This window comes from Saimiri boliviensis, chromosome 8 (genome assembly GCF_048565385.1).
Source record: "Saimiri boliviensis isolate mSaiBol1 chromosome 8, mSaiBol1.pri, whole genome shotgun sequence".
NCBI classification, from domain to species: Eukaryota; Metazoa; Chordata; class Mammalia; order Primates; family Cebidae; genus Saimiri; species Saimiri boliviensis.
In genome coordinates, this window is record NC_133456.1 from 81,556,851 (window position 1) to 81,577,917 (window position 21,067).

At 42.1% G+C, this 21,067-nt stretch overlaps 2 protein-coding genes across 30 annotated transcripts in view; both read right to left on the reverse strand.

Moving 5' to 3' along the window:
* Positions 1-18,849, reverse strand: part of ATP13A5 (ATPase 13A5) — a 123,537-nt gene extending 104,688 nt beyond the window's left edge. The window contains exons 1-3 of one of the 5 annotated variants that reach the window (XM_074404708.1): positions 7,612-7,763; positions 7,109-7,153; positions 1,361-1,554 (exon numbers count right to left, since the gene is read on the reverse strand). In XM_074404708.1, the coding sequence (XP_074260809.1) occupies positions 1,361-1,477 (117 nt within the window). In that variant the 5' untranslated portion in view covers positions 1,478-1,554; positions 7,109-7,153; positions 7,612-7,763. Of the gene's footprint in view, positions 1-1,360; positions 1,555-7,108; positions 7,764-18,764 lie in introns of those variants that run through there. The other 4 variants (XM_074404709.1, XM_074404707.1, XM_074404706.1 and 1 more) reach the window with 4 other exon arrangements.
* Positions 10,783-21,067, reverse strand: part of ATP13A4 (ATPase 13A4) — a 178,098-nt gene continuing 167,813 nt past the window's right edge. For 20 of the 25 annotated variants that reach the window (XM_074404722.1, XM_074404719.1, XM_074404723.1 and 17 more), the window contains one exon: positions 10,783-19,187. In XM_074404722.1, the coding sequence (XP_074260823.1) occupies positions 18,975-19,187 (213 nt within the window). In that variant the 3' untranslated portion in view covers positions 10,783-18,974. The remainder of the gene's footprint in view (positions 19,188-21,067) is intronic. The other 5 variants (XM_074404731.1, XM_074404727.1, XR_012518869.1 and 2 more) reach the window with 4 other exon arrangements.

Genomic DNA, 21,067 nt, shown 5'->3' on the forward strand with positions numbered 1-21,067 from the left:
CACAAGTGTCCAACCTGATGTTCAGGAGAGGTCGAAGTGCTCTCTGACCAGGAGAAAGTGGCTGATGAGAATAAACAGACGGAAAACTACAGCTCTTCATGCCAGAGGCTCCTGAGGTACCCATACTAAAGTATAATATGCCAGTGTAAATGTTGCCTTGTAAGTAGTAACAATCTAAGGCAAAATGCAGATTTGGATAAAGACGTTCTGGATTTTAGTAAAACTTCATTAAAGACATGAGTGGCAGCTGTCATTCACTTCTTTCCCATCATCTATTTACTTGTATTTCTGGCTGAAAAAAAAAACAAAAAAACCCCCACAAATTTGTGCAGCACGACTAGCTAAAAGCACCAAGGATGAGTCAATGATTTGTCTATAGGTGGGCGCGTGGCCCAGTTCTAAACAATTAAATGTAAGAGAAAGACAGCTGGGGTTCTAGTCTTGTGGAAAAGGTTATCTTATTGGCGAAAGAGAGAGAAGATCATTTTTTTCTGTCTTCTCCTTTCTGCCTTCCTTTGAAAGTGATGTATGAGAATGCAATGCTTGGAGCATGGTAGCCATATTTAGACGGTGAGGAGGATGAAAATCATCACTATGCAAATTATGATCAGAAAAGGACAAAAGAGCTTAGATGCTTGTAATGCCACTGAGTCACAGAACCTACCTACCCCGAGACACCATGTTAAATACACAATTAAGTGTTCTCATAAAGCCACTCTTGCTTCAGTTTTCTGTTACATGCAGCCTAAAGATACACATAGCACTCATTGTGACTCCATTCCATTTTTGGAATTTTTGGAATCCACAGATATTATGTACAGAACAACAGATGTTCCAGATGTGCTAGGCCCTCAGATATAATGGCATAAAAGGAAAATGTCCCTATTCTGAGGGAGTTTACAGTTACTTGGGAATGACAGGCAAGCAGCCTCTTAAGTGGGAAACACACTAAACTCAGATTTAATGGAATACAAACGGGGTCCCAAAAGGAAGTGTCATCTATTCTGACATCTCAAAGACAAGAAGAAGTTGACAGATAGAAAGAAGGGGGTATCGTGGCATCTGGTGAGCCCAGTCTAGGCCAGGGAGCAAAATGTGTGAAAAGGGTCAAGAGTGGTAGGAAAGGATAGCCTACTTGGGATATTAAGGGGAATGGAAGTAAGACTTGAGACTAGAAAGACGGGAAGTGAGGAGTAATAGTGATGAAGGAGAGGCAAACTAACGTGTGCCCAGTCGAGAACAGCTTGTCGCCCGTGGCAAGCTGGACCCCTTGTCTCTCCACCAGCCAAGACCCAAGGCCTCAGCTCCTTCCCACTGAGGAACAAGCACTCTTTGTCCTGTACAAGTACAAAATACTCACGTCGAAACAAAGTATTTGAATAATCCCAGGGCTCCTAAGTGCCTTGGAGCCACTAGCTTCCAAGTCCCGGAGGTGTGAATGCTGACGCTGTGCCCATTCATCGTCCGGTTGGTTCATCAGATTGAAGTTTGTATTAGATAATCTCCAGGGTCTCTAAATACTGAGCACTCACTTTAGCCACCAGAGGACAAGCTCTGTGAAGAAAATAATCACACAGCATTAAACCCTGCCTCCTGGAAAGTCTGCAACAGACACTATAGATTACAGGACCTAATGCCAGACCCCCACAGGCAATGTGAGGATCCAGTCATGCCTCAATGGCTTAGCCAGCCCCTTGTAGACGTGCGGGTGGAAGAGTCACCTATTGTGTTTATACATGTGCTGTGGGGCTGAGGGCATCTCTTCTAGGAGAAGCAGCCTCAGGACCAGTGGCAGTGGCCTCTTCCAGGTCACACTAGTGTCTCTAGCCACAGAGTTCAGCAGGTTGTAACTCAAGCTAGGATTCTTTAGATCTTTTCCATCTGAAGAGACCAGACTCCTGGTTTCCTATGACTGGAAGCAAAACAATGCATCCTGATGAACTGCAAAGGCAAACTCTTTCCTAATGAGAAGGAAGTCGTCAGCACCATACAGCATAAGACAGGGGCCTTCAGAGACAAGAGGGGAGGAAAGAGCCCAATGAGGATACTCAAAATGGAACAAAGAGTGAAATGCCCACCCCACACCGGGGCCTGAAGAACTGGTCATCCCTCAAGAAGCCACATTATAGAGCTCTGAAGGGCTTTCCTATCAGAATGAAGCCAGAGGAAGTAAATCACTGAGAGAGTATTTCATCTTCTTCCACGATCCCTGACCTGGAACACAATTTCCAGAAAACAACAACAAAAAACAGAGATGGGAAAAAGTTTAGCCTCCCAAGTAGCTGGGATTATAGGTGCCCACTAACACACCCGGCTAATTTTGGTATTTTTAGTAGAGACAGGGTTTCACCATGTTGGCTAGGCTGGTTTCGAACTCCTGACCTCAAATGATCTACCTGTCTTGGCCTCCAAAAGTGCTGGAATTACAGGCATGAGTCATCACACCCGGCCTGTTGTTGTTGTTTTAGGAATAATTATACCAATTTTAAGAGCATTCCCCCACCTGTCCCCACATACCACTTCAAAAAAGAGAAGTTTTGTGTCATCGACACGATGGAAGAACTTCTTAAAAAACGTAACTGTCAAGTGTTCTGTTTGCATTTAGGAGACTGTTCATCTGTACTAGATTGTCCTTTTCCCTCCTTCTCCCACAGAATTTTACTGGTAATCCATATCATGACTCATAGCTATTCCTCTAACCATACCATAAAAATGTAGGCACCCCCTGTAATCCCAGCACTTTGGGAGGCCGAGGCGGGTGGATCACGAGGTCGAGAGATCGAGACCATCTTGGTCAACATGGTGAAACCCCGTCTCTACTAAAAATACAAAAAACTAGCTGGGCGTGGTGGCGCGTGCCTGTAATCCCAGCTACTCAGGAGGCTGAGGCAGGAGAATTGCCTGAGCCCAGGAGGCGGAGGTTACGGTGAGCCGAGATCGCGCCATTGCACTCCAGCCTGGGTAACAAGAGCAAAACTCTGTCTCAAAAAAAAAAAAAAAAAATGTAGGCACCCAATATGAAAAGGAGCACTTGCTGGGCGTCACTGACACCGTTCATGTTTTACTCATAGTTGAGTAATCAACATACCTAGAATTATCTTGCATTGCCTAAGTCATATGTATATAGTGAATGTTATATAATATACCTGGCAGGGCTGTTTTAATTTAATTGAATAAAGATACAAATACTTTGTAATAATAATAATAATAAAGTGGTCAGGGAAGACACTGCAAAGATATGAGGAGCTAAGGGCCTGTGCATACCTGGACAAAGAGGGTTCTGAGTAAAAGGACTATTAGGTGTCAAAATCCTGAAGCTGGGGGCCAGGAAGGAAGCTGGAGTGCCTGGGGCAGTGTGCACAGTGAACAGAGTCTTAGGATTCCAGGAAGCAAAGAGGCATTGTGGATCTGTTTGACACCTAGAAAAGATTGTTCTTTACGTCCCCCTCGTCTATGTGACAAATTTTTCATGTGTGAGGCAGAATTAATAGCAATGGCCAGAAAATAAACAGTAAAATGGTCTTTTAGACAGTAAAATGGTCTTTCATTGAATGTTGTATATGTAATTATGCCAGTAAAAGTGATTTTTAAAAATAAAATAAAGATTACTGTACATAAAGAAGTAACGACGACTTTTCAACTATACTAAGATATTTTTCACTAAAAGAGAAAAATGTACACTTTTTAATTAATAATAACTTTATAGCAACTAATAAATGAATTTTAATGAAATGAAAAAACTGGCAAAAAGCAAAATTTGGGCAATTATTAAATCATTTCACTCATGGAATATTTTGTTTTCTTGACCCTTTTTTTAAAATGAACAAAAATTTGAAAAGCAAACTAAATCTCCATTTTAAAGATACTATTCATTCAGAAATATATTTCAAGTATGAACTAAAATGTACACTTACCATAAAAAAATTACAACTTATAATGTGCACTTTCTCTTACTCTGTGAAGAAGAGGCTCGGAAGAAAAACTTCTAAGACAACTGGACTAAATTGGAGCCAGGAAACAGAAGTCTGAACAGTGTGGAGAGGGAATTCGAATTTATATTATTGACGAAAACAACTACTGGAGGTTCAATAGTAGTTCTCCAATTTCTTCAGCTCTCCTCACCCATAACAGTGGAAAGCTGCCATATGCAAAACACTTTTAGATCCTAAAACGAGGATCTGTAGACAGATGAGGTACAAACTTTGCCCTTAAGCTCAGTCTACAGGAGCCACGCTCACAAGTCCAAGTCTTATGTATTCTCTACTTTTTCTCCAGCTGCCTCTTGTGTACAATTTTACAAGCAAAGCTTGGGCAAGTTCATCCCTCCTTGCCAAATTCAGGTGTGACTTGTCACTGATGTATGTAGGTACCACGAATATAGGTATGACCATTCATTGCTTAGCAGGATCTTTTGAGGTGAATTCCTCCTATAGAAACTGGAGGATTCAGAATCAGTTGGTAGAAGTTACAATGTTTGAAAGAGATTGATTCCTGGAATATATTGCAGCTTCCAGTACAAAGCAAGGCAACATGGGGACTTGTGATTATAGCAGGTGAAGCTAAAGGAAAAAAAAAAATCCCTTTTACCCACTCATAGCTGACTCCTGATCTATGAAGAAAAGACTCCCCCACCTCTGCTAGTAAGTTTTCTCTGGAGTGCAGAGGGGCAATCTCAAACTCACTGTAACTCTACCTCAGGTTCAAGTGATTTTCCTGCCTCAGTCTCCCAAGTAGCTGGAAATACAGTGGTCCATCACCAGGCTCAGATAATTTGTGTATTTTTAGTAGAGACAGGGTTTCACCATGTTTGCCAGGCTAGTCTCGAACTCCCAGCCTCAGGTGATTCATCTGCCTTAGCCTCCCAAAGTGCTGAGATTATAGGTATGAGCCATCGCACCTGGCCTCATTTCTACTCTTATTCTAGGAACGGCTACAGCCATCCTCCACAGGGACAGAGACACAAGCTTAGGTAGCTCAGCTAGCTCTTCCATGCCCCTCATGGGAGTCAAGAACCAGAACTTGAACTAAATTCTGTGCTTTACTTGGTGTTTATTGTAAAATGAGCCTTGATGTATTGCAAATACTGTTACTATACTGTGGATCATTGAAGCAATTTTTAGAATTTAATTCCTGTGTTTTAGATTTTTTTAAAAAATTGCCTCTTCAATCATCAAATAAATATTAATTGATTTACTTTCTCATGGAATCAGTTCTATTTTCCAAATGCTTCCTGTGTCCCAGGCTGGGTGGCCCTCACTGTCCTTGAGTCCAACAACGTTGCTTTGGGGACTATTCCCATAACATTTGATACATACGTCAAGAGTAGTTCTTAACACATTCTAGGGAAAGAACCATTCATCTTCAAATCCAAGCCCTTAGCACCAGGAGAGGCATATATGACCAGGTGTTCAAAAAATATTGTGTGATGAAAAAATGACTCGTTTCCTACCCAGGGAATATACTTTTCCTGTGTTGCTCAATGACAGACATTGTCAGTGGTCTGCTCAGATCTTCTTGGATGTCTTTGCTGCCTTCACAGGCATTTGTTTGCTTTTCTTCTGACTCTCTTCAGAGGGTTGCCCTTGAGCCCCTTTGCCTGTTCTACCAAAGACCCAAAGGTGCCTGCAGTTTGCTCCCCACCCCGACCCTGCCCAGGCAACCCTGAGCCAGTGAATGACAAGGAAGAAGTCTGAAGCTGTGTTTCCTTGTCAAGAGTTGTGACAGAACGAAGTAATGTTTACATTCCAAAGCTCCCTGGCAGTATCAGGTTGAGATGAAGACCCTGCTCAAAATCACATTCTTACTCTGATTGTCTTTCACTCTCTTAGCAGTTTCTCCTAGAAACACTTCCTTCACAAAAGATTTATGTATAAATATTTAGCTGGGCCTTAACGTCTGCTTCTGGGGAGCTCAACTTCAGAAAAGAACGAAGTGTTCTCTAATGTTTGTACTCACTGCACCTGTAGGTACCATCAACCCATTCTTTCTTTGGGAAGGAAAACTACCTGTATCTTCCCATTCTCTCACCTCATCCTCAATTCTCACACTTCAGAATCTCCAGTTTCTTCTCCCCTCAATTTAAAATTGTCCATGTAACCATGTTGAGTTTGGTCTGACCCTTCTTTCACTATAAAGTACTAGAATTGTTCCAGGAAAATTCAATAGCTCACTTTATGTCCCTGGAAATCTATTGACTATTATCAAGGGCTTTAAGCTTGTCAAAGCATATGCCATGTTGCCCCTGTGCTCTGTGTATTAGCTGTAGAGAAACAGAATGTCTACTTAAGTTAATATTCTGGGAGGCCTTCCACATGACTGTCCACAAGAACAAATCCACACAAACGTTCAGTTGTATGATTTGTCTGATGAGAATAGTGAGTGCCAGTGAGAATGACTGTCGAGTGTTAACTGTTTGTCAGGCAAGTCGCCAACCTGAGTCAGACCAGTGGCCAAAAACGTGTCCCGGTGCAGTCAGGTCAATGCCTTGGTGAACATTAAACTCCTACGTCTTCTCCCCTCACTGCTACTAAAAATGCTCACAACCATTGAGACCAGTAAATGGTGCTGACCAGAAGACAACAGCACTTCTGAAACAGGTGTTGTGGCTACTGATAGAACAGAGGTTCGATTGCATTTGTGGATTCAAAAGAAGGAAGAAAATAGCTGTGATGAGGTGCGGTGGTTACAAAGATGGAGAACGGACAGAGGCATTCCAGAATGAGTCAGATCACAAGATCCATTTTAAGGAGAATAACCTCTAAACCAATGTCCCAAGGCAAATTGATTTCTTACTAATCAATTGCAGATGATCTAATCTAGTAGGTGAGATGAGGATTTCCTTAAAATATTCAAACCGGAGAATGGTCCCGAATCAGTTATTCTTTTTCTCCCTTATCTGGAGGGTGGATTAGTTTGTATATCTCAAAAAATGGAGTTTTGCATAAATTTTCAACTAATTTGAAGAATATAAGTAGCTGAACCCCATTCTGTGTTTTTGCCCATGGATCATGGCAATGCTTTTCCCCATTGCACTTAGCCACCGGGTGATTGTTTTGTCAAGAATTCAGTACTTGGAGCTCTAACAAAGAGCAGGGATAAATGGGCTTACCTCAAGGGAGAGCAGTCTGTCAGGAGGATTTCCTTTCACCAGGCACTGCTTTTGCAAAAAAGGGAGAGAATGCACAGTGACAGACAGAATTTACAAAAGGAAATGTACCACAAAAAGTTCTCTCAATGCAGGGTGAGTGGCAGAAAAAATTGTAGGTGGGTCTCCAGAGGGACGAGTACAAGACAGCACATTTGAAAGAAAATAATCTAAGTTGTTCTTTTAGGACTATGGTTTCTAAATCTGACTCATCGTTAGAATTGCCTGCAGAGTTTGATAAAGATATAGCTCCCCAAGACCCATCCTAGAGATTATGATTGAATGTATGTCTCATCCGGCTGAGGAATGTATTTCTAATAAGCTCCTTGAGGATTTTCATGATAGTTCAAGTTGGAGAGTCATGTTCCAAAAAAAAGCCTATGAATTTCTGTTGTGGACTATTCTATGGGAAAGTAGGCTAAGCAAAGCAAAGATAGCAAAGAAAAATAAAACTAACTAAACATTACCGACAAATATGTCCAAATATGGACTGTTCTGCACGGGTCTTTGCATCTCATGGGAGATCTCACAGACAGAAACTATCCAGAAACTGCCGATTTACAAAACCATTCTTCAGGATAGTCAGATGATGGGAATAAGAAGGGCTGCAAAGTAAAGCCTAGAAAGAAAGTTCACTCTTTCAAAGCATAAGTAGTTAAATCTGTAAGCAAAGGCTAGGGGTAGGTTACTTTGTATGTTATTTTAAAAATAAGAATAAATAGACTAAGTAAAACTAATTTAAACAAATAGTAAAACATAGTTGATTACATTTGCATTAAAATAAAGTTAAATGCATTTAATTCCTGGAAATCCATAGTGTGCTCACAATTTCACTCATTCTTCAATCATGCATTCTTCCATTTATTCTTTTACTGACTCCCACAACACAATAAATAGTTATGCCATGTGTAAGGCTAAGACTTAAGAAGCATCCTTAAAGTTTGAGAGATGAAGAAAAAGAATAATGAATCACACTTAATCTCCTTTGACTTTTGCTATTATGAATAACATCACAAATATACCAACAGCCAACTGGAGATTTGCTAGGATGGCTCACGGAACTCAGAGAAATACTTTCCTTATATTTACCAGTTTATTAAGAAATACAATAAAAGATACAGAAAAACCGCTAGATAAAGACACACACAGGCAAGGTCTGGCAGAGACCCAAGCCCAGGAGGTTTGTCCCTGTGGAGTTGGGGTGCACCACCCTCCCTGCATGAGAATGTGCTTGCCAGTCTGGAAGCTCTCTGAGCCCCATAGTTCAGGCATTTTTTATGAAGGGTTTATTATGTAGCATGACTAATTATTAAGTCCACTTCTAGCTGCTCTCTTCTCTCTGGTGAGTGGTGAGTAGTGCTGAAAGCTCCAAGCTTCTAACTATGGCTTTGTCTTTCTAGTGGCCAGTTCCTATCCAGGAGCCCACTAAGAGTTGCCTCATCACAATAAGAGATGTTCCTATCACCAGGAAGTTTCTAGAATTTAGGAGCTCTTTGTCAGGAATTGAGGTCAAAAGCCAAATACTAGAACAAAGGATCCCCCTGTTACCCATACCTGCAGGATTATTAGGAGCTCTTTCTCAGAACCTGAACAGAGACCAAACATTAGAACAAAAGGTTCTCCTGGCATGCTTTTTGTTCAGGAAATTACAAGGGTTTTGGGAGTTCTGTAACAGAGACCAGGGTCAGGGATCAAATAACATTTCATACTATTTCACAGTGAAGGAAACTAAGACAGAGACATAGTGACTAATTTGCTCAAAATGGCATCTCAGAGAAGTCTGGATTAGAACTCGGATCTGTCTGACTCCTCAACTTGTACCTTTAACCTGCTATATGCCACTGCCCCAAAAGAGTCACTTTTGAGATTGACTTTGAGAACTGTGTGGCCTCTAGTGATGGTCAGACTTGGGGCACTTGTCAAAGCCTGAGGCTTTGGCCAGCATGGTATCCTGTGCCCCCAAGGCCAGTCCTGCCCTCATACAGGCCTAGGTACAGCTAGACTCCTGCTGCCTTGAGCCGTCCACTGTGCCTGGTCCCCACCTGTGTACCTTCCTGACTGCTGTGCAAGGCTGAGGTGTAGGCAGACACAAAGATTTGGATTTGGATTTTCCCATGTATAACTCTTGGCATCCAGACCAAACTGGATTCCAGGGTCCATCTAGGGAGGATTCAAACCTACAAAATTATCTCCAGGTCAAGTTACCAATTAGTCACGCATTGTGACTGAATTCCTGAGGTTATTTAAGCCTTTATGAAATTCTCAAGGCTAACCTTGGGCTGGGTCAAGAGAAAACTGGCTTGGCTTTCAAGAAAGAGCACTCGGCCAGCTGAGAGCCACTCCACCTTGTACTCTGTTTAGTTCCTGAGCAGACCAGGAGCAAAGGGTGGCCCTGAGGCTTTGCTGTACTTTCTGAGAAGATTCTCCCTGAAGTGTCCCTGTGTGGACTTTCACCAAATGGGTATTCACCTTGGGGGGAGATTTCTTTCCTATCTTATAACCTATGTTTCCCTAGCCATGTAAATCTGGGACCATAGTCAAAAATGGGGCCATGGAAACCCCACCACTCTGGAGTCCCTCCTGAGTCATTGAGAAGGTTCACAGAGATCCCCTGTACATGCTGCAGTGTTCAGTGCTCTTGTGACAGCATGCTCTTCCCTCTCACAGCCTGTATGGCCATAGGCCACTGCTTCGAGATTATTGCTGCTGCTTCCATGGTCAGGCTTCTGGGGCCTTGCCTGACCCTGAGATTGGTAGCAGGGGATCCCAGGCCTCCATGATGTGCACAGATACCCTGTATCACCCTTGGTTCATCTCTATATCTCTTAACTACTTTCTTTATCTTTAGCCACTTACAGATATGTGAAGATGCTTTATGTGACGTGTGTATCTGTGTGTGATAGCATCAGCCACTAGAAACACACATCTCTGGCACGATGGCTCACTCCTGTAATCCCACCACTTTGGGAGGCCAATGTTGGGGGATCACCTGAAGTCAGGAGTTCAAGACCAGCCTGACCAACATGGTGAAACCCCATATCTACTAAAAATACAAAATTAGCTGGGCGTGGTGGCACATGCCTGTAATCCCAGATACTTCGGAGGCCGAGGCAGGAGAATCACTTGAACTCAGGAGGCAGAGATTTCAGTGAGCCAAGACTGTGCCATTGCATTCCAGCTTGATATTGCAGTGAGCCAAGATTGTGCCATGGCACTCCAGCATAGGCAACAATAGAGAAACTCCGTCTAAAAAAAACATGCATTTTCTGCCTATGTTCCCACAGCCACCTCACTGCCAGGTGACAAGAGGCCAGAGGGGAATTCCCTCCACCTTGTTTTATTACATTCTGACACTCAGACCATAGATCACAGAATGGATCTCTCTTGCACATGCTTCATATATATGTGTATACACACACACACACACACACACACACACACACACACACACAGTCTTTGTAGCACTCACCTAACTCTTTTAATTTCACACCACACTCCCACTCCCTCACTGTATAAATAGACAGCCAAACTTAAGTACAACATTGCAATCACTAACTCAGCTCTATTATTAAGCTTCAGTTTACTGTATGAGAAACAGGTGTTCACAGACAAAGGATGAGAAATAAATCAACAAAATATCCCAATAATTGTATTTTTTATTCAATCATGTGACAACTGATTGCTGCACCCCCAACCATGGCTCTGTGCTAGGCGAAGGATGAGAAGTTGAGACAACTCAGGCTTGGACCCTACCCTCAGAGAATGTACTCTCTATTGAAGTGGGGTTGGGTGGGAGATGTGGGAAGTTAAGATACTACAGGACTATGATGTAAAGAAAAAAAAATGCATGCCACACACAATGAATAGATATGTAGAATGTGATGGCTGTGTAGAGAAAGAGAGCTCCTTTCTGGCTTGGCAGGTCAAATGGTATTCTAATTGGCTATAAATATTGAGAAATGGGTGGGATTTGGATGTGTCAAGATAAGAGTAAAAATTACTGATGCCCCAAAAGAGAGAACATGAGCCAAGGTATTGTATTAGTTCATTCTCACACTGCTATGAAGAAATACCTGACACTGAATAATTTATAAAGGAAAGAGATTTAATTGATTCACAGTTCCCATTGCTAAGGAGGTCTGAGGAAACTTAAAATCATGATGAAAGGTAAAGGAGAAGCAGGCACCTTCTTCATAGGACAGCAAGATGGAGTAAGTGGCAGCAGGAAAAATGTCAGACATTTATAAAATTATCAGATCTTGTGAGACTCACTCACTCTCATGAGAACAGCATGGGGGGAGCTACCCCCATGATCCAATCACCTCCACCTGGTCTCACTGTTGACACACGGAGATTATAGGGATTACACTTCAAGATGATATTTGGGTCGGGACACAGAGCTAAACCATATTATTCCACCCCTGCATGCTCCAAAATCTCATGTCCTCACATTTCAAAAAACTATCATACCTTTCCAATGGTCCCCCGAAGTCTTAATTCATTTCAACATTAACCCAAAAGTCCAAGTTCAAAGTCTCATCTGAGACAAGCCAAATCCCTTCCATTCATGAGCCTGTAAAATCAATAACAAGTTAACTATTTCCTAGCTACAATGTGGGTACAGGCACTGGGTAAATACACCCATTCCAAATGGGAGAAACTGGACAAAAACAAAGGGGGCTGTAGGATGCAAGTCCAAAATCCAACAGGGCAGTCATTAAAACTTAAAATTCCAAAATGATCTTTTTTGGTTCCATGTCTCACATCCAGGTCATGCTGATGCAAGAGGTGGGCTCCCATAGCTCTTGGGCAGCTATGCCCCTGTGGCTTTGCAGGGTATAGCCCACCCCCCAACCACGAGTGCTTTCACATGCTGGTGTTTAGTGCCTGTGGCTTTTCCAGGCTTACAGTGGAAGTTGTCAGTGGATCTACCATTCCAGAGTCTGGAGGATGGTGGTCCTCTTCTCACAGCTCCACTAGGCAGTGTCCCAGTGGGGACTCTTTGTGAAAGCTCCAACCCCACATTTCCCTTCCATACTGCTCTAGCAGAGGTTCTCCATGAGGGCTCCACCCATGCAGCAAACATCTGTTTCTGTACATCCTCTGAAATTTACGTGGAGGTTCCCAAATCTCAATTCTTGACTTCTGTGCATGTACAGGCCCAATACCATGGGTGAGCCACAAGGATTTGGGGCTTGCACCTTCTGAAGCAACAGCCTGAGCTGTACACTGGCCTCTTTTAGCCACAGCTGGGACTGAAGTACCTGGGATTCAGGGCACCATGTCTGGAGGCTGCACAGAGGAAGGGGACCCGGAACTCAGACCAGGAAAACATTTTTCCCTCCTAGGCCTCTGGGCCTGTGATGGGAGGGGCTGTCAAGAAGGGCATTTTCCCCATGGACATGCCCTGGAGACGTTTTCTCCATTGTCTTGGTGATTAACATTCAGTTACTATGTTACTCATGACAAATTTCTGCACCAGGCTTGAATTTCTCCCCAGAAAACTGTTTTTTTTTTCTTTTTTATTGCATCATCAGGCTGTATATTTTTCAAACTTTTACACTCTGCTTTCTCTTGAATGCTTTGCTGCTTAGAAATTTCTTCTGCCAGATATCCTAAATCATCTCTTTCAAGTTCAAATCTCCACAGATCTCTAGAGCAGAGGCAAAATGCCAACCAGTCTCTTTGCTAAAGCATAGGAAGAGTCAGGCTTACGCCAGTCCCCAAAAAGTTTCTCATCTCCATTTGAGACCACCTCAGCCTGGACTTCATTGTCCATATTACTATCACCATTTTGGTGACAACCATTCAACAGATCTCCAGAAGGATCCAAACTTTCCCACATCTTTCTGTCCTCTGAGCCTTTCAAACTGTTCTAACCTCTGCCTGTTACTCAGTTCTAAAACCACTTTCACATTTTCAGGTATCCTTACAGCAGCACCCTAACGTTTTGGTACCAATTTACTGTATTAGTCCATTTTCACATTGCTATGAAGAAATACCTAAGACTGGGTAATTTATAAAGGAAAGAGATTCAGTTAACTTATAATTTCACATTGCTGGGGAGGCCTCAGGAAACTTACAATCAAGGCAGAAGGTAGAGAAGCAGGCATCTTCTTTCTCTCTCTCTCTCTCTCTCTCTCTCTCGCTTTTTTTTTTTTTTTTTTTTTGAGACAGAGTCTTGCTCTGCCACCCAGGCTGGAGTGAAATGGCATAATTTCGACTCACTGCAATCTCTGCCTCCCAGGCTCAAGCACTTCTTCTGCCACAGCCTCCGAGTAGCTGGGACTACAGGCATGCACCATCACACCCAGCTAATTTTTCTATTTTTATTAGAAATGGGGTTCCACTATGTTGGCCAGGCTGATCTCAAATTCCTGACCTCAGGTGATCCGCCCTCCTTGGCCTCTCAAAGTGCTGGGATTACAGGCATGAGCCGGGGAAAGATCTGAGATGAAATCAGATGTGGCCAGTAGAGAAGGACTTGAAATCCTTAGTAAGCAATGTGTACTTTATCTGGTAGACAATTCAGACCATTAAGGGTTTCTGACCATGTACATAGCATCATCAGAGTTGTGCAATAGAATAGAGACTTTGAGAATGAAAATGGAAGAAAGATTTTAGGTCGACTAGTTAAGAGGCTTTTGTAATCAGGCAGGTGGTAACCAAGGGCTTAGAGGAGAGGAAGTTCTGCATGAGAGACAGTGCCAAGAGACAGTCTAAAGATGTAGAAACTGTAGCAGGCACAGGTGGAACTTTTCATTGCATATATGTGTTTATAATTACAAAGTTAAAGCCATCATTTACCCACAAAACTTCCTTGATATAATCCAGAACCATCACCCTGGGCTTGCAGTACAATATGAATGGTCCATCCTAGGATTGTACAGTGTGCAATACATACAACACATGTGAGACTTTTCTGCAGTATAACCCCCTTTATCCACAATTTTAAACTCAACAGAATTTCTGTAGCAACTATATGTGCAGCCTTTATCACAAGTCACTGACTCATCACATTTTTCATGGCATTGAAACACTTAGGAGAAGTCAAGGGAAAACAGCAAGGAAAAGAGCTGGGAGAGTCTGGATGACTCTTAAGAGTGTTTTTCATCCAACCATGGACAATACTCTGCAGCATCTTGCATTCTTTTTCTTGACAGATTAGCTGATTTAATTGGCAGAATCTGGCTAGATGTGAAGAATGTAAAGAACTTGATTTGGAAGTCAGTAGATCTAGATTATAGACTCAGAGCATTCATTTCCCTGTTACATGATCTTGAACAAGTAGCACTCTTTCAGCCTCAGTCATCTGAACGGTGGCACAGGCATTATGCAAAAAATAAAACACAGTAGTGGAGCAAGAGCAACATTAGATGAAGTGGTCATGGAAGGCTTCTTAAAGGAAGTGACACATGAGCTGAAATCTGAAGGAGAAGGAATCAGCAATGGGAACAGGAAGTTGGTTGGGGGGTAGCATTCAAGGCAAAGAGGATGGAAAATGCAGTCTTCCTGAGGATGGAAGTGTTTGACGAAGCCAGGTGGCTCACTCCTAAGGCTCTCTGATCAATTCTGGGAGTTATGTTTTGTTAATTTTATCTTCAATTTTGAAGAAAATCATTTTATTAACAAAGTGTAAAAGTTATTGTTAACAAGTCTAGTGGAAACCAAAGGGCAGACAGAATATCATGGGGTAGCAGTTTTCAAGTTGTTTATGGGTAGAGAAGTGAGCATACTTCAAAGCCAAAAGAGATTCTATAGGAACCCGAAAAGCTGTGGAAAGCAGGTCTGAATAAAGATCAAGCAGGGATATAGGTTTCTGTTTCTGGAGACTGAAGTCAAAAACAAGAGCTTTATCTGATCACATGAAATAAGCTCACAAGGCTTTGGTGGTATGATTTTACTCTCTCAGCTGTTGGAGTTGACCTTTTCTGTGATTGATGGTCAGGTTCAAGAGAACTTTCATGAGACACCAAAATATCTTTCTGGAAGAAATTGTGCTCACGATGGCAATTACATTGGATACTTCCTTTGCTGTCATCTGTTTTTTTTATGCTACAGTTTTTTTTTTCTTTTTTCATTCAGGGAAAACAACGTGGTAGTGTGACACAGCAGGGATATTGCTGATAAAGACCTACATCTGAATCCAGCTTCTCCATGCACGAGCCGTGTGTCCTAGATCGAGTTCCTTAGCCATCTGGAGAGTCTTGTACCTCATCAAAAGGACAGTAATCCTTGCCTTGCTTTCCTCCTAAGGTTGTTACAAGGCTTAAATGAAAGAAGAAGTATGAAAGTATTTTGTAAACTCTAATGTCCTGTGTATAAAGCAGAGAAAAATAGCATCGGTGTTGTTAGAAAATGGCTGGAACTTTGTAAAGATGTTGTTTGATTCACCATTACTGAAGTAAACCATTTTATTAGATGGAGTCAAAGACTCCACTGCAGAGAGATTGATTGATTTTTATGACAACTGAATTATAGATTTTATGTGCCTCTTTTGTACATAATAATTTATTATAGCATAAACTAGATACAAAGCTCTGAATAATCACTTTCTTTCGATCAACACATCTGCAGGTGTGTACGTGAACATCTCCATAAGCACGTAAGGATACAGACGGCACGCACGTATTTCCATTCTCGGATCATTACATATTTAGTGAGGGAAGCCCAGAGTCAGGATTCTCTGTGGGTAAGAGCTAGGTGCCTTGGGATGAACATACAGGACACTGTCTCAAATGATTTGGACTATGTGACTGTGTTCTGTTCTCCTTCAGAGTCTGGTCAATAAAGTGTGTTGATAACAGGTTGCCCTGCCGTCAAGTTTAGGGCACTCTCCCATGCTCTTTCATGCAAATATTTTAAACACCTCTCTAAGTAAATACACAAATCAGATTGAACCTGATTCCCCAGCTTCAATATAGCAATCAGAACGCCTCACTCTGCACCTCTTTCCTAGCATCTTATCTCCACTAGGGAGGTAAGATCCCCTTTCAAGGTACAAGGCCATTGAGTCTGTATGTCCACACAACTGGTTCTCACAAGGTTGGGAGCCCTCCCTCCAGAGCCCATCCTCCCATGAGTGTCAGTCTGGTATTCTGTGTGGGTAGCAGTAGAAAGTGGTTCACATCACAGCATAAGACTGAGACATTGAGTGTATCATGCCTGAAAGAGATCTTGCAGGTAACTGAGTTTCATCTGTTACCTGACTTCCTTCTCTAATTGGCCTTTGAATAGTCACTTGTTCCTTCAGTGTCATGGAGTACACTCCACTGGTGTCAGTGCTGGCTGTCCACTTGTCTGGATTCTGCCTTCTCATGCCACCTGGCACAAATCAGATCCTTCTTTCTCAGAATAACCCTTCAGAGTCCCCTGTTTTTTTTTTTTTTTCCAGGCTAGGAACTCCCTGTTCTTTCAGTTACTGCTTCTAAGATGTAGTTATCCCCAGGAATACAGTCTTCAAAATGAGTCTCTTTTCCCAAAGATTTTATGGCTGCTTGGCTAGTGGAGGACTAGATTCTTTTATTCCTGTTCCCTGCAGGCCATTGCTAGGGATAGAATCACTTAGACCCAAGGCAAGAGCAACTCAGTCTCAGAAAGACAAACAGACAATCATTTTTCGGTTCGGTTCGGTTTGGTTTTTAACACACCTCTAGCCCAGGCCTTGCAGGATGACTGGCATTCATTTGAACAGAGGCCCTGGTATTAGGAAAGAGTGGCCCATTCTTTGCTTGATTGTGAGATCACACTAAGCACTCTGCCCTGCTAGAGCTCCATAATTAGGAAGTTTTTGGAAGCAATATAAGGTTTGCTCAGAAGATCTGTATTTGAGGTCTAGATCTGCTCTTGCCATTCCTGAATCTCAGTCTTCTCATCTGTATGGTAGAGATGATAAGCCATTCCTTGTTGAGTTATCAGACAATTGTACAATTCAAGTGAATTAATGGAGGTGAACACACTTAGCAAAGGGCACGTTTAAGTATGAACTGTGCAGGCTGATCTTGCTCATGACTAGTTCGCAGACCACGTCTAGCTTGCCCCTGCCCATAACCCTCCACTTTTGGAAAATGAGAAACACTTTCAGAAAAGGACATTCAGAACTGCCATATCATTGCTAAGGCTGGCTTTGCAAAAGGAAACATTTCTTTCTGTATCAAAAAAAGACAACGATTCTGCAGTCTTGGAACACTGAAATATCTTCAAGCCCTATTTTAAAACCAGAAGTAACAAGGTACCTTCGTGTCTGGGAGATACCATGTTCCCAGAATCAGCCGCAGTCATAGAGTCATCAACCATGCTCAAGAGCTCACTTAGGGGGAAGGAATGCTTGCAAATGCTATTAATAAGTAGCAAAGCCAGCCTGGGCCAGGACATTTATCCCCTGATTAAAACATTCACCTATGATCTGATGCTCATAATAAAAATGTTGCTTTTGCCTTAAAACGTTATGTGTAAATGTGCTCCTAGAATTCAGTAGTGTTGTCTCCTGAGCTAACAGAAACCTGAGTCTTCCTTACGCTGAACAAATCCAGTATAATCAAATTGTAATAGTGATAAAATAAGGAAAATATTAGTTTTCTGGAACCTGAAGCCACAGACTTAAAAAACATACTGGTTGTGTAAGAACTTATATCAATAGTGCCATATAATCCTTGGCACAAGACTAATGTTTCTCAAATATAAAAAAGCAGAGGAGTGAAAATTTCTGGAGTTGGCCATGTGACATGAGAGGTTCCTGAAACATAGGGTCAGTTCTGGGGTTAAGAGAAGTGGACGTGAGCGGACAGCACTAGTGCTCTCTGATCTGCTGTTTTCCCTTCCTTCCCAGGATTGCATCCCAGACCAACTATATAATTTGTGGGTTCTGGTACAAAATGAAAATATGAGGACCCTTGTTCAAAAATTAAGAATTTTAAGGTAGAAACTGCAGAGTGTTAAAAGACTGGAAAGTGCAGAGTATTAAAGTACTGGAAAGCACAGACTGTACTTCCCAGCTTCCTGGCCAAATCCCTGACTAATGAGATAAGAGTAGGGAAGAAGATGTGTGCCACTTTTGGGGTGAGGCAGTGAAGAGCCCACATGTGATCTCCAGCCTATCCCTTCCCCCATCACAGTAAACACAGAGTCCTCGTGTCTAGCTGATGGAGCCAGCAGAGTGAAGCAGTCACCGCTGTAAGAATAGCTGTTCCAGAGTGTCACCTGGATCATGAAAGAAGCTCTTGTGCGTTAAGGCACTGCTACCTGAGAATTGCTTTTTTATTGCAGCATAGGCTGAGCTTATCCTTAATAATATGTAGGGTAAGGACAGAAGCAGAAGAAAAAGCCTAAAATCTGAAAAGGACTACAGAGGAAAAGAATCCAGACAGTAAAGATTGGTGTAATGTTTCCCATGCATTAGTTTTTTCATTGATGAAGTAAAAATTAAAAAGTGATCTTTAACATGTTACAACTCCATGAGTATACACAGTACTACTTCCTCTCAACTCTTTTTTTTTTTAAAGGAAAGTATTATCCTGTCTTAAGAAGAAAGATCACATATTCTTCCCTTTTAGCCTGCTTGTCTCCATGGCACTCCTTGGCCCATTCTTGCCTTCACTGAATGCTTCCCATACCTTCATACCTTCAGAAGCCAAGAGGAAAGCACTCTTCCGGGTCAATGTTCTTCTCTGTAGAAAGTATTTTATCAAACAGACTGTAGTTTGTCACCATGATTTGATAGGTATCCCAAAACTCCAGCTGATGTTGCAAGAGTGTCATTTCTTAAAATCAATGAAACCGGTCCCTTTTGTCATTGTTTCTCTGTAATATCAACTTGGATATCACATGTCCTTCAAAGTTGTTCTTCATTGCTCTCAAATACTGGATTGCTGTATGACACCCCTCTGCCACACCCCGGCATGTCAGAGTAGGAGGTTTGGTTTAGTGGGGGCCAACTGGGGTCATTTGCCAAGTCCCTCTGCCATATCCGATACTGGCTTTTTGACTGATAGCCAAAACATCTTTTAATCATCATCCACAGGGCTCGATTTTCAATAATGGCCTCCTGCAAAATAAAAGAATTGCTTTTCACAATCAGGGGTTGAGTGTTTTGAGGCTACAGCCCTCCACGGGCCATCATAAGTCGCTGCTGCAATGGCTGCTTAGATCCAGCTGGACAAAGAGCTTGAGCGCAGAACCAATCTAAGGTGTTTTCACTGGACATATCTTTTGTAATCTTAAAATTGTATTTCAGTGAAGGTGAAGGTTAGAGGCACGTGAGAACAGGACCACAGTACATAGCCATTTGTTAAATGAGTGGTTCAGAAGAGCAGGCAAAGGGAGAGAGCTATATCCTGCTCTGCATTGTAAAGTTATAGAACAGCTGCCAGGCTGTTAAAGATCCACATGGCCATCTCAGCCTCTTGGAAACTTAGCCAGATGAGTTATTCTACTTTCCTGCAGCAAGGTTTTTTGTTTTTTGTCTTCCTTAATTAACAAGAAAACAGTAGCTCTTCTTAGAGCTGGGATAAGGCAGGAACATCAAGTGAAGGTTTTAAAATCTTACTTCCAGGAAACCTTAGCAAGACTTAAAACAAAATAGATGAAAACACACGTATGTACACACACACACACACACACACACACACACACACACAGAGTGAGAGAGAGAGAGAAAGAGAGAGAGAGACAGAGACAGAGAGAGAAACTTTAGGGGTGGATATCCTCCTTGGTGTTCTCATGACAGTGAGTGAGTTCTCATGAGATCTGATTGTTTAAAAGCATGTAGCGTCTCTGCCTTCTCTCTCTTCCTCCTGCTTGGGCCATGTAAGACCTGCCTGCTTCCCCTTTGCTTTCTGCCATGATTGAAAGTTTCTTGAGGCCTTCCAGCCATGCTTCCTGTACAGCCTATAAAACCATGAGCCAATTAAACCTCTTTTCTTTTGAAATTACCCAGTTTCAGGTATTTGTTCACTGCAGTGGGAGAATGGACTAATACAATAGAAACAAAAGGAAAGCCTTGGTGAGACATTTCTTTAAAAAAAATTCACAGCATGAGCTTTTCTGACTGGCTACTCAAATAACTCATACATACAAGCATACCTATATAAACATATAAATAATTTTTTAAAGGTGAGGGCAATTAAAGCTATCCACACTAGATCTCATGCCTCTCAGCTGGGGGTTAGATCATGAGCATGGGCATAGTAAGGATAAGGTCCTGCTCAAACCTGTTTGTTTTCGGGGCTGCTCAGAGATTAGGTAAGTGGAATAATTTGCCCAAAGTCAGACACCAAGAAAGCGGTGGAGCCAGGATTCGAACCCAGGTAGATTACCCCTGAGCTTGTGCTCTTAACTTCAAATATGCTGAAAAAGGAAGAACCTCCTGCTAGAAGATTATGGAAGACTTTGATACTTGGTTACCATATAGCCCATTTCCTCCCAACTCTTCCCTGCCCACCTAAAAGGGAAAAGTAACGATAATAAATGGTCTGAGGCAAATTGTCTAAATTTTGACATGGATCTGCTTTCCCAGAATCCTTTTCTACTCATAATGACAATGAGACACAGGTCTAATCAATAAGGCATAAAAGGAAGTCTGCTGGTGAGCTTCAGGAAAAGTCTGTTTCCCAAGAAAAGGTTGACTTGATGGAAATGGGCTTGCTGTTCGCTGCTCCTTCCATTTTCTTCCTGCACTGAAAACAGATGTAAAGTCCAGCTATGTGGAAGCTATCTGGGCACCAAAACCACAAGCACAAACATAAGACTACATCTAAGGACAGTAGAACAGAAAGGTGAAAGAGTGTGGATTCTCAATGATGCTACTGAGCCACTAAGCCAGTCTTAAAGCCACCGATCTTCAATCTTCTTCTTGAGTCAATAAACATCTTTATTATTTAAGCCACTGTTAGTTAAGTTGCTGCATGTCTACCTGATTCAGAGATC